At 36.0% G+C, this 14180-nt stretch overlaps 1 protein-coding gene across 1 annotated transcript; it reads left to right on the forward strand.

Moving 5' to 3' along the window:
- Nucleotides 1–2800: 2800 nt before the first annotated feature.
- Nucleotides 2801–12434, forward strand: LOC107687168 (desmoglein-2). The gene is made up of 14 exons (XM_016484388.1): nt 2801–2894; nt 4304–4411; nt 5226–5384; nt 5502–5640; nt 5874–6043; nt 6145–6279; nt 6412–6597; nt 7359–7951; nt 8211–8353; nt 8747–8968; nt 9062–9301; nt 9386–9504; nt 9607–9933; nt 11454–12434. Exons 1-14 carry the CDS (start codon nt 2838–2840, stop codon nt 12324–12326), a joined length of 3471 nt encoding a protein of 1156 aa, XP_016339874.1. The 5' UTR covers nt 2801–2837; the 3' UTR covers nt 12327–12434.
- The last annotated feature ends 1746 nt before the right edge of the window (nt 12435–14180 follow it).

Raw genomic sequence — 14180 nt, forward strand, 5'->3', positions numbered from 1 at the left:
TGTTTCGTTGCGAAAGCGAAACTACTTTGTTTGGCCTTCCAAAAGAGGACACAACTAGAAATCAGTGGTTAAGTTGTATTTACAACACTGTTCCAGAACAGTTCAACCCAAATATTCAGATGTGTGCTGCGTATTTTACGGAGGACTGTTTCCTGAACCTGTGAGAGTAGCCTACAATGCGCCTGTGCACAAAGTGGGGCAGTTCCAACTTTGCAAGGACAGTCTGACGCTTCTGACTCACAGCCTGTAAGTATGTTTTCATATTTAAAGAATTTGCCACTGATGATTCAAACGCGAGTTTTGAACAGTGTAGAGTAGCGCTTGTTGTTTGTTGTTTCTCTGATCACAAATGCAGACATGGATTTATGTTGACGCAGCACGATACGCAACACGTAAAAAGTCATTATAATCAGTAATTATGTCCCCACTGGATGCAACAAATGTCTCGTTTGTAATGGGTTTTATTGGTTTTGTCTCGTCGCGCCGAGACAGGGCATCACAGTATGGTAAGGGACGTAACATTTCCGACACACGCTTGAGGTATTCAGCCAATCACAACGCAATGGATAGCTGGTCAATCAGTGTACACCTCGCTTTTCAGAACGATGAGCTTTGTAAAAATCGATGCGTTTCAGAAAGGCGGGGCATAGAAGAGCAACAATAATGTACATTATGTGGAAAAGAATGTGTTTTTTGAACCTTAAACCTCATAAACACATTGCATTACACCAAATTCACAAAATAATGTTCTTTTTAGCAACGTCATATGACCCCTTTAAACATGTTGCATTTTGTTTTACATCTTAAATCTACAGATAAGATTTCAAAGAAAACATTAACACATTAGACATACATTGTATAGGGCAATAAATAACTTGATTAACAACATAATTTAACAACTGAAAAGAAAAGAAAAAACTAAAATTATATGGTATACTCTGATTATGTAGCATTTAATGTATTCTAAAGCTTTTATTTCTGTAAATCCTGCAATCAAATTTTATTATATTTAATATAAACAAGGTGATTGATTTAAAATTAGTGTTGATTATTATTAGTCATTTCAGTCACATGATCCCATGGACTTCCATTATATTTGCATTGCTGTGAACAGTAGGGAGGAGTCGATGTTATGTCCTGTGGAATTCATACCACAGATACTACTGTATTTAACATTTCTTTCAGTATTTTAAAATGTGGTTTCTCTTGGGATTTTTGTCATTAGTGAAGGTACGACTGTGGTTTACTACTTTGAGATGAAAAACTTAATTTAATGTTAAGTTGTTTGTAAGATGGTCATTCTGTGTTTTTAAAACAATGTTGTCTTGTGTATGGTAATATTGTTTTTTCAGTAGTTTCAAAGACTAAAAAATACACGTGGTGTTTTACTCTTTAAGCCATTTCGTGAACAGAATGCTGGGGTGAGCAAGAATAAAGTTATAATGACTAAAGAGCAGTCCATTAAATTCTTATGTAACCCAGATAAAGATAAATAATTAGATTTCCCCCCCATTTATGCTTAATTAGGCAAACATCTCCTTAATTATTTATTCAAATCATTACTCCAGGTTTAATGTACACTAATTATGTGTGTTGTGCATTGCATAGCTGTGCATTCAGAAGCTTTTACCTCTATTGTTACTGCCGCACCACTATAAAAGCAGTAAATAAAAAAAAGATTCTAAATGTTAAATATAATATTACACATATTATGGCTAGAGTGATTTTTTTGTGATTCACACCTTCTAGTGGTATGAAACTGTATTGATGTTTTTAGCACACTGGGGTGTGTTTCCCAAAAGCAACTATGGTCACAAGTTGCGTCGTTACCAACAGAGTTCAATGGAACTAACGACCATAGTTAGCCAACAGTGCTTTTTGGAACCGCACCCCTGGTCAGGTGTTTCCTTATTGTTTATGTTTTGCTTGGGGCGGACTGCATTTCACTGAGCGGTGTAGCACATGAACTTGTAGCACAGGTGAATTCTCAAAGTTCTTTAAAGTGTTGCCAGTCTATTTAGTGGAACTGAAAAGTATTTGAACACATAAGCTACACTTAAAACTGTATAATTGCTTTTGCATAATGTAGCAAAGTATCAAACCAAGTGCCAATTGATTTAATTATATTTTCAGGCAAAACAACTCACAAAAAGAGGTCTGTCCGATTTCAAATGATAAACAATGCTCAATACTGAAGTACTGTGACACTTTGTGTATTTCAAACATTTGTGAACATGTTGATAGGTAATGTGATTCTCTACACCTCTGGTTACTCTAATAGGACATCTGTGTGAACTTGAGGAGAACTGACTTCATGCAGCCACTAAATATCACCTTGCTAAAAGTCATAGCATGGAGTCAAAAATGACTCCAAAAATGTACGTTTGGTTATGCACAATGATATTCCTACATTTTAAGTTTAAGTGTCTAAATACTTACTGGGTTAACTATAGTTTTCATGTTAACGCACACTTACACATCTCACATACAGCTGTCACAGTCACTCTATCTTGAGTTTACAGTTTAAATCTGTTGCATTACCTTCCTTTATATAAATTAAATTGGAATATGTTAATTTAGTGCTTGATTTATTCAAAGAGTGAATAAAAGCGGAGAGTGGAGAGAGAGGTGGTAGGGGGCTCCTCCACAGCAGAAAAGTCTCACACCTGGTTGTGTACAAGAGAAAGTGCTCTTTCAGATGCCCCACCCAAAAAGTGATCAGTTACCTGCCCCCCATTTCCAACCCTCTACACAAGCACAGCTCTGATCAACAGAAGGAGGACGGGAGAAGATACGAGAAACAAGGACTGACTGCTTACATCTGAGCTACAGCTCTCATGTCTCCCATTTGGCTTGGACAAATATGTTTGGTCCTGCTGCTGTGCAGGATTGTGGTAAGTGACACCGAACCAACAGGTGTTTTGGCATGAAATGAATTGAATATTCAGCTCAATTGTGTTTCTTTCACACATATTTAAGCAAATGTAATAATTACAGCTACTATGCATACTATGCACACTTGCTGTTTCTGATCACATTAACTCCTAAAACTATTTTGTTTTCTTCACCAGAAACAATTTCATTTTTTTTCATAAAGCTTTTGAATGTGAGAGTGTTGAATGGATAGATTTGGTCTGATCAATTCAGTTTAATCTGATTATTTTGTGTTCACATTGTTATAACTTATATCCTTGCATATTATAAAGCAAGCCACAACACTGTAATAGTAAAATTAGTATCATAATAGTCACTAATTGTTGTGGCCTTTTGCTATTTTAACCACTGGAAGACACAAGCATCTACCATTTGTTAATATGAAAAACGCCTGTGGGCAGCATAGTCTCAAGTTTAAACCTGCACTCTATGCTACAGCAGCAGGTTCTTACAATAGACAGCATCAGCATATACCTCAGCATATACTTGGAACAATGTGTACTAGTTCAGTTTACAGTAAAGAGGAACGGTTTACAGTATATATATATATATATATACACACACACACACACATACATATACTGTATATATATAAGTTTGGTTAGTATAAGGAACATTTTTATTTAAATGCATAGCTTAAATGGGCTGCATTACCTGTTGTTTTTAGGCAAGCAGATCAATTTTAACTGATTTTTTCAATTCTGTTCATTCCTATGCTCATCTCTGGAGTGCCGTGATGGCAGGCCATAAATAATTCCCAAAAGCATTTACAAGCATAGAGAGAAAGTATGTAAAAGGATACATAAGAACTGCTTTCACAGGGTGTACATCAGTGCTACAGTAATCCATTATTGTTAGCATTTGTACACTTGAAAAATAGCATTTGGATCTATTTTCATCAGCCATCAACAGTTGCCAACCATAAACAGTTGACACTGTAGATAAAATTGCCGTGACTAGGGATGAAAAGGTCATTAAAATGTAAGAAGAACAAATCTCAAAGATCTTCATATGAATTGTATAGGATTTAATATACAGTACATTTAGATGTATATTCTTTCTACACTAAGGTGGCACCCTCTCAAAAGGTACTAATACGTACACTTTAGGTACTAATATGTACATTTAAAGTACTATGTCCCTTGAAGGTACTAATACGTACTTTCATCTACCACCCCAGTGACAGCTTTGTACCTTTTTTCTGAGATTGTATGTTATCTTTCTTTTGATGACAATACAATTTTATAAAAAAATTATGAATTTGTCATAAGGATGGTTAATAAGAATACTGCATTTAAGGTAAAGAAGTAATGTCAATGCATTGAATATACTTAATGTCTAACATTCTGGAAAAAATCTAATTCTTTAGGCATTGAGAGCCAACAGCAGATCTAATCGAAGGAAACGAGAGTGGATTCTTCCACCAACAAGACTTTATGAGAATATTGACTACACAAAAGAGGAGTTTGTGGCAAAAGTAAGCATTTTTACAGCTTTTTCTCCCCCTGCACATAACCCAAAGACATATTTTGCATATGCTTGCACTGGGTGGTCCTTATGTCAATCTTTTCTTGTTTGTGCTATCATCTGAAAAACTTGAGATCTGGATCTACTGGTTCTTAAAGCTTCAACTTTTCACCTGTTTCACAAGCTGCCCTACACCTACTGCTCAATATATCCTTCTGAAACTCAGCAAAACAAAAGATGATAAGAGTTTTAAAAATATATTTGAGTTAAACCTGATATTATTCTACAATCTTTATATTTTGTATACTTATATTTTGTAATTTAATTCACTTAAAATTAAGAGCGCATACAGTATTTCTTACCTACATAGTATTTTAAAATGTATGTTTAAGTTTATTAAGTTTTTTAACGTGCCTCTTATTCCTAGAACTTTTTCATACCACTGAAAAAACAAGAAGGTCCTCATCAAGACATACCAGGATAATGGTCTGTTATTGACACGAATATGTCCTCTATTGAGACAGAATTTATGACAAAGCAACAGGGGTACTTGCAACATGCAAATTTGTGTGTTTACCAATATATAAAAAATGTATATAAATATACGTGTAAAAAAGTGATTTACACATAAATCCAACAGAAACTCCACCACAATCTGCATATTTTTAAATGCTCGAGACAGTCATCACTACCTGAACCTCACATCGACTGGCTGCCGCCTATGTTTTTTGCTTGATATTTGCATAATGTGACCTTGCCTTTGCATTTGCATATTTAAATACTCGGTATTCACAGGCATTCTCAATATTGTCTTGCTTTTTTAGATCCGATCTGATAAAGATATTAACTGGCAGATGGTGGAATATGGACTAACAGGTCACGGCGCTGACAAGGCACCCTATAACTTGTTTGTTATCAATCCTGAAAATGGCTATGTTAGGGTCACCAGCCTGCTAGACAGAGAGAAAACATCCTTATACAATGTGAGTTGCGCCCCACTTTTGGGTAATTAATTACAGACATATAAATGAGATGATGACTGATATAATGACTAAATTAAGAGACCTTGATACACACATATCATTTTTGTTCTTCTGTAGCTGACTGGCATAGCAAAATTTCGCAACGGATCAATAGCAGAAGAAAACATTGAGCTGAAGATCAAAGTTGAGGATCAGAATGATAACCCACCAATATTCAAATTACAGAGGGGATCTGTGAGGGAAAGCAGCAAGATTGGTGGGTTGCATTTATTACCATATTGTTTTTATGTTTCCCAACTTCCTTAAGTTCTCACAACATTCTCTGTTGTACAGGATATTTATAAATTAAAAATATAACACTACAGTATTTACTAGTTAGTTACTGCTCCAATAAGACTTTACCATTTTTACCCTTATCTTACAGTCCCCTATTCTATATACTTTATAAAAATGTTATATTTTTCTGTCATCATGCTTGTGAAACAACAGGAACACCTGTCATGCAAATAAAAGGTACTGATGCGGATGAACCGGACACTCTTAATTCCAAAATAGCATACAGTATATTAAGGCAAACCCCAGCCGAATCTGGGCATACGTTCTCCATTGATAAAACAACTGGGATAGTCTATGTGAAGGAGAAAACCCTGGATCGAGAGGTAACTGATGTGAAAACTGGCAATGTATGACATTCAAAAGTTAATGAAAAATGCAACATTATGCATTTAAATCCAGATTTATAACCAACTGTCTTTTACAGAGACACGACAAATATACTTTAATAGTTCGAGGAGTTGATATGAACGGAGCTTCGTCTGGCAACACAGGAACAGGCACTGTGCAAATTCATATTTTGGATATAAATGACAATGTTCCCACTCTTGAGAAAGAAGAGGTAAGATCTTAAAATATCATTGCCTGCAATCTGTGAATGGCAGGATTATTCAATTACATACATTTATGTAATAAATAAATCCCTACTATAGTAGGGATTTTATTTATCAGTTGGTGTCTTTATCTCTGTTAGTATTCAGGCAGTGTTGATGAAGGTGTGATTGATGTGGTTGTCATGAGAATTAAAGCCCTGGACAAGGATCTGGAATGCACTGATAACTGGCTGGCAGTGTTTGATATCCATAAAGGAAATGAAGACAATCTCTTCTCAATCGAAACGGACCCTAAAACGAATGAGGGAATTCTAAAACTTGTCAAGGTACCTGCAAACGCCTTTTTCTTTATTATGGACATAAACCTTTAATAATATTATTTGTTGAGGGGTCAATGACACACATTTGTCCTTTCTATTAATTGATAAAAAAAAAAAAATTGCAATTCATACAAAATGTCAGTGTGGTAAAAATGTCCTGATATCATGAAAAAAGAAAAAGAAAAAACTCATTAGGGATGCAATTCTTGAAAAGAAAATCTTAAGTAATCTATTATTATTTCTTAAATAAACGTATATATGATACAATTTTCTCACTTAATATTTATATTTAAACATGCCTATTATGGTTTTAAAATGTCATGTATAACTTCCCAAAAATGTAATTATATATATGAATTAGTAATTCATGATTTAAAAAAAAAATGTTTACTTTGAAAGATATAAGAGAAAACATCTAAATATAAAAAGAGCAAATATATTTAAAAACTTTTTAAAACTTAAATAATAATTGAAATGTACACTCTCATATGTAATCAAGGTGTGAGAAAATAGTTAGAAAATGATAGTTACACCACATGATATTTTCACTTAAGTAATTAAATTGAAACTTTTCTAGTAAATGGTATAAAGGTTTTTCAAAACCGTATTAAGCTCTTCTAAGAACTTGTCAAATGTATTTTAAACAAGATTTGTTATTGACTCAGAGACACTTACTTGGTATCTCCCGTCAAAATAACCTACATTATGTATCTTATTTATATCATTTTGTCTTTTTTCCTTTTCCATGCCTATCTGCCTCTCTGAAGCCTGTTGATTTTGAAAAGGTAAAAGAATTGGACCTCAGTTTGGTCATTTCAAATGTAGCTCCTTTCATAAATGGAAGTGCTTTAGAGCTGGACATTAATCTGGACAAGGATTTAGGGGCTGGCGCGGGCCTAGGAGCTGGAGCTGGAGCTGGAGCTGGAGCTGGAGCAGGTTTGGAAGCGGGGTTAGGAGTAGGCTTAGGTTTGGGAGTAGGACTGGATGCTGGATTGGATGTAGATGCTGGATTGGATCTGGGTGCTGGAGTGAATGTGGGAGTGGATGCAGGTGGTGATGTTGGGCTTAAACCTGATGGTAAGCCTGGAGTTAAGCCTGGAGCCAAGCCTGGCCCCTCACCTGGTGTCAAGCCTGGAACAAAACCATCTGGCAAACCTGGATCTGAGCCTGATAAAAAAACAGCTGGGAAAGGTTACCCAGTTAAGATCAGTGTAAACAACCTACCCGACGGTCCTAGCTTCTCACCTTCTGTGAAAGACTTCCCTGTGTCAGAAGATCCAGATGATGAAGATTTCCCAATAGTGCTGGGAACGTATGCTGCTTTGGATGGTGACACTGGAGAACCAGCTGAAAATGTGAGGTGAGCTTTGATCAGTTTTTCAAGGAAATGTATGGTTACCTTGGATTATTAATCATATTAATGCTTATATATGCATTTATATATAGAGAGAGAGAATTATATTCATTGATTTTATTTGTAAATAATGATATTGTTGATTTCCATCATTGCTATTATTGATGCAGGTTATTGATTTCATTATGCTTGTTTATACAGAGGCCTAATAATCTTTGATCAGTTATTTTTATGTCATTGTTTTCATCATTAATTGAACATCCAGGTATGCTAAAGGTCATGATCCTGATAACTGGCTAACCATTGATGAGGAAACTGCTGAGATTAAACTGACAAAGGCTCCTGATCGAGAATCAAAGTTTTTGGTCAATGGAACCTACTTTGCAAAGATTATCTGCATGACTCAAGGCAAGCATCAGCATTTGTGCCAAGTTTTTTGTGTGTTTTTTTCCCGCTAAGATGAATTGAATATGAACTCTAATATTTAAACAGGTTTAAATATCTACTTATTTAAACCTGTTAAACTTCTTTCTAAAATCTTTCAAAAGATTTTGGACTGACAGTCCTTAATTGGGCATTTTGTAAGTACTATAAATATTATTTTTTTCTGGATGGGTATTCTTTGTGTAAATAGGATTTGTAAATAGCTAAATTAAATAATAATATGCTGTAAATATGTAGGCCTAAATGTTAATAAGTATCTAAATATCGTTATTTAAATATTTATTTATTTATTTTTAGTTTAGGTATAGATATACGTTTTCCCTTAAAATATTGACATATTTTTCTTTTATTTGTTAGATGTGCCAGCTAAGACAGCGACTGGGACAATAGCATTAAAGGTGGAGGACTCGAATGATCACTGCCCCACATTGACCAGCACCTATCATCAAACTTGTGATAATAATAAAGTGGTAAATGTCACGGCTTTCGATGGGGATACTGATCCAAATGGAGCACCTTATCAATTTGTTCTGATAGAAGAGGAAAGTGTGGGAAAATGGGAGATGGTGCCTATAAACGGTAAAGCGAAGCGGGTTTATTCACTTAAAACACACAACTAACACTCAAATGCAATGTATATGAATTACTAGTGCAAATCTCTCTTATTTGTAGGAACAACAGTAAGCTTTCATGCACTGGAGGCTTTGTGGCCAGGCATGTACAAGCTGGCTGTGAAGGTCTCGGACGCTCAGGGTCTGGCCTGTCCAGACAACCAAAAGTTTGAGATAGAAGTTTGCAGCTGTGAGAAAAAAGGCTCATGTGGGCCGAGACTGGCTGCACAGCGTAGCTTACCATTCAAAATTGGAACAGCAGCCACTGGCTTGTTTCTCAGTGGCGCAGCTTTGCTCCTGTGTAAGTTATTCATGTGTTCAACACATTCATACAGCTTGACATCCTTATAGTGTTTATAAAACTCTTTGTTCATTGCATTTTCAGTGGTACCCTTCCTCCTGATCTTCTGCCAGTGTGGGACCGTGAGTGAATTCACAGATTTGCCCTTTGAAGCTAAAGAATCTCTCATTGCATATCACACTGAAGGCATAGGAGAGGACAAGGTAAAATTTATTCAGATGCAAAATTAAAATTAGAACTTGGTTTTATATCATAAAACACACTTCGGTTCTACAACATGTACAACATGATTTTGTATACTGTAGGAGGTTCCTCTTCTCAGCAGTCCTGTTGCTGCAATAGACCAAAAACAACTGTTCCAGGATGGAATAGTTTCCAACTATGTATCCAACAATGTATCCTCAATGCCCTTTCAACCAAGTGTCACTAATGAAAGCAGAACATTCAACCAGGAAATAAATGAAGGGTTTACAGAAACTGACAGCAAAAGGTTTTGGTCCCGGCGAAACACCTTTTCAACAGCCAACCAACGCAACAGTGCTCTCTACTCTACATCGCTCATGTTTGAAAAACAAGACATTTATGAGGATATGGCAGTGGGAGATGCCTTTCTCAATGAATATTTCTCTCAGGTATGAGATTAATTATTTATATTTAAGTTCATACAAAGTCTGTGGAGCACAAAAGGGGATCTTGGCCAAGCTTTAAAAGACAAATCAACACCATAAAAGTATCATAAAGTAGTCCATACAACTTATGCACCATATTCCAAGTCTTCTGAAGTAATACAATAGCTTTTGTGTGAGGAACAAATTACATTTTCGAATGTTATTTGATGAACATCTGTCCAAGTTCTTCTTGGCACTTAAATGAAAATAGCAATTTTTGAACAAATTGTTCTTTTTAAATCAAGCCCCTTTCAGTGAATCGGCTGATTCAGTTTACCAAATCTGAAAGATTCATTAACAAATGGTTCTTGATTTTACCTCACTGAATCAATGATCCTTTTTGGCCTGGAAGATTATCTTTAAATAGCCACGTTTCCATTACCCTTCAAATTGCACTAATTGAAATTGAGAATTGAAAAAACACGTCAATTTCGCAAAAACTCCCATATATTGCAAAAAAGTTTTTACGCTCGCACGAGGTGGTTTTTTCAGGCAATTTGAAAAGGAATATATCACAAAACTGCAATGGAGAGTTTTTTCACATTGACAGGTCACCTGGCCTATATAAAAATCATATGATCATTCTTTGATGTACTATAACCTCCAAGAAACATCTCATACGTGGCTGCTCTCAAGTATAAAGGGCTTTCCTTGCCATTAATTCTTTGAAAAACCCATTATTTACACTGCACACGTACATGGTGCATTACGGCTCCGACATGGCCACTCTAGTCAGTGTTTGTTTTTATACCAGCTTTCCAGAAGCGGCTCCCCACGCTACTTCACTAAAGATACATGCATGCGCCTCCTTAGATTAAAATTAATGGCTTGTGCAGTGGCTGCAATATACGTAAACCTACCAACATCTGTCGCCATGACTTGTCGAATGAGGAAAAAAATATATTTTAGTCACATAACGTCGGTTAATAGAAACACTGTGAATTCACAATATGTTTTTTAATCGACATTTATAAAATATCACAAAAGTTTTGCGCAAATCTGTAATGGAAAACTGGCTAATGTTGGTCTGTTCATCACACAAATCTATCATATGACTTTGAAAGACTAAGCCATTTTTATTGTACCATTGCGTTTTTTTTTTTTTTTTTTTGACACCCCCAGCCTCATTTACTTTCATTATATTGAAAAAAGTGGCCACACTCTCAAAAAAAGCTGTCACTGGTGGTACCTTTTTAAAAGATACTATTGTACTTTAAATATGTACTATTTAGGTACTAATATGTACACTTTATGTACTAATATGTGCTTTCATAGTAGTAATATGCACCTTTTAGGGGTAAAAAGAGTACAAAGATGAAAATATATCTCCTCGGTGACAGCTTTTGTTCCTTTTCTTCTTGAGACTGCAAGGTATTCTTAAAAAAATTCATATTTTGTGTTCAATAAAAAAGGGGTATACAGGTTTAGAATGACATGAGGCTGATTAAATGACGACAGAATTTTCATTTGATTCTTTATTGCAGAAAGCAAGCTGCCATGCAGCGAACCCTGCTCTGACAGATGGTCTTCTGTTGTATGAGTATGAGGGTCGAGGCAGCCCGGCTGGCTCTGTTGGTCGTTGCAGCCTCCTTGAGTCTGACAATGACCTGGAGTTCCTGAACAACCTAGGGTCAAAGTTCCTTACATTAGCGGAACTATGCCATCCTCCAAAGCCTCCTGTACCCCCTCCCAAAACTGAGCAAGTAGTCGAATCGGTTGAAACCAGCTGCAAAACCGAGAGCTCCGTCAGTACTAGCACCGTCCAGATTACCAAAACCATCCCACCTCCACAAGAAGTACAACAAAGCTCTGTTACCAAAGTTGAGACGGTAAAAAAATCAGCCACGCTTCCAAGTGCCAAAGCAAGCGAGATGCTTTTTGTGCAACAGCAGCCTCTATTCTACCTGGTGGAGCAGCAAATACCAAACACAGTTTTTGTTGAGAGTCCCACTCAGGGTTTGTATGTAATAAATGGGAACCCTGGGACGGAAGGTTTGATCCTCCAAGGCGGAAACATTTCACAGGCGACTCTGAGCCGAGGACAACAAGCAATGTATGTGATTAATGGAGCCCCTGTAGCTGCTAATCAGCCGATACAGCTGCAAATGGAAGGACAGGAACAGGAGACTGTGCTGGGATTTAGCCCTGTCTCATCTCCCATCGGATCGCCTGGCGGCGTACTGCTAATGCAGACCCACTTTCAGGAGAACCCAATGCAGGGGGCGACCAGCAGACCACCAATTTTGCTTGCTGATGTTCCAACACTGGGCAAACAAAAGAAAAAGAAGACACCAGCTGAGCCACTGGGTACTAAAAAAGTGGAGCCTAAAGCAAAATACACTGCGCCATCTAAATAAATATGAGAAGATCCAAGAAGATAAGCCCCAAAGACAGGGTACAAAATTAAATCCCATTTGAGAAGGGGAAAAATGATAGATAGATAGATAGATAGATAGATAGATAGATAGATAGATAGATAGATAGATATGGAGGGACAGACAGATAGATAGATTTGATGCTCAAGAAACATTTCTTATTATTAATGTTGAAAACAGTTGCTTAATATTTTTGTGGAGACTGTGATATTTTTTCAGGATTCTTTGATGAACAGAAAGTTCAAAAGAACAGAATTATTTGAAATAGATTTTTTTAAAGGGGTCATATGATGCGATTTCAATTTTTCCTTTCTCTTTGGTGTTACAAGCTCTTGGTGCATAAAGAAGATCTGTAAAGTTGCAAAGACTAAAGTCTCAAATCCAAAGAGATATTCTTTATAACAAAATAATGTTCTTTTTAGCAGCATCATATGACCCCTTTAAACAATGAAAAAGTATTTACTATACATTGTAATCAATTTAATGCATTGTTGCTGAAGAAAGAAAAATTCTTACAAAAAAACATACTGACCCTTTTGAACATAGATAACATATTGGATCATATATTTGATGGAATAATTCCTCTAATTTTCATCCAATATTTTTATGTAGTACATATTTTGTGCTTATTTGTTGTACTTGTGAACATGCTAGCATCAAAATGTACATGAGAAGCACAGTGTATTTCCACAAGAGTGGCTGTTGCTGTCTATGAAAAACATCAAATTAATCACTCACAAAGTTCCATTTTGGTTGATGTCTGCGTAAAAAACAACTCCCCCAGAGACAGCCAGTGTCTGTCGGTCGAAAGAAATCAGTGCATGACAAGAACAAAGTGACTCAAAAGCAAAGAATCGTTTTTTTTTTTTATTTCTGAACAGATAAGATCATAGACTTAGATCAAACGACGTTTAACCCTGAAGCAAAAGGCTGCTTCTCTCTCAAAGAATGTCAAGAAAAAGTAAAGAACAGGCTTGTGAAGCACATCTTGAAAATCCAGCTGCTTTTTCTTCAGCTGAAGTTACTAATTGTCAATAATGTCCTTGCTAAAAGATCTCTCGCACTGTTCATTCAGTCAGAGAGAAGTATGTGTCTATGCAGACACCATCTGGACCATTTGGCCTTGAGGTTCATCTGCGTTCACATTGACAGATGTGCATGTGGTCAGATGTTCTGACAGCTGATGGAGGAATCATTTGAGGGACAGTGATCAGTAAAGAACACTATGTGTGTGAGCTGTGTTACAGATGGAGATGGCCTGTGGGATGAAACTGTAAAATAAGCATGGGAAAAATAAGAAATCCAAGTAAAATATGTGCACCCAGGATATGAGAGTGTAAATCTGACTTGACCCCGTCCTCTTGCCTTTCTTGTTATTTCTCTATTTTAACCATCAATAAAATAACAAGGCTCAAACTTATTGTAAAATTAAAGAAAAAATGCTATATAACGTTTGTCAAAAATGTATCCCTTTTTTTCAGTTTCTTTTTTCCAAAATGTATTTTTGTACAAACTGACTAATCCGTTTTCTTGTTTAATTACATACTGATAATTTTGGTGATTATCCAGTGGTGATTTATTCTGCCTTAATGAAAATCTTTAATAATGGGGATTTTTGACAGTAATAATAAAGTCTTTTAACACCATTTCTGCAGAGTCTTGTTTTTTATTTGTTACTGTTGTGAGTCGTGTTGTCAGCTTGACAGTTTTCTTGTTAACCCTGATGAGCAGTTTAAAAAAAAATAAAATGAATAAATCACATGTTCTCCTTTCACGCTACTTGCTGAAACCTGCCTTATCAGCATTTTTCAAATGCAGTCATAAATTTGCAACTAG

The sequence above is a fragment of the Sinocyclocheilus anshuiensis genome, unplaced genomic scaffold (genome assembly GCF_001515605.1).
Source record: "Sinocyclocheilus anshuiensis isolate Anshui unplaced genomic scaffold, SAMN03320099.WGS_v1.1 scaffold1355, whole genome shotgun sequence".
NCBI classification, from domain to species: Eukaryota; Metazoa; Chordata; class Actinopteri; order Cypriniformes; family Cyprinidae; genus Sinocyclocheilus; species Sinocyclocheilus anshuiensis.

Coding starts and splice junctions, on each gene's coding strand:
- LOC107687168 (XM_016484388.1), top strand. CDS start 2,838: ATGTCTCCCATTTGGCTTGGACAAATATGTTTGGTCCTGCTGCTGTGC. Junction 5,385..5,501: donor AGAAAACATCCTTATACAAT/GTGAGTTGCGCC, acceptor GTTCTTCTGTAG/CTGACTGGCATAGCAAAATT. Junction 6,044..6,144: donor AGAAAACCCTGGATCGAGAG/GTAACTGATGTG, acceptor TGTCTTTTACAG/AGACACGACAAATATACTTT.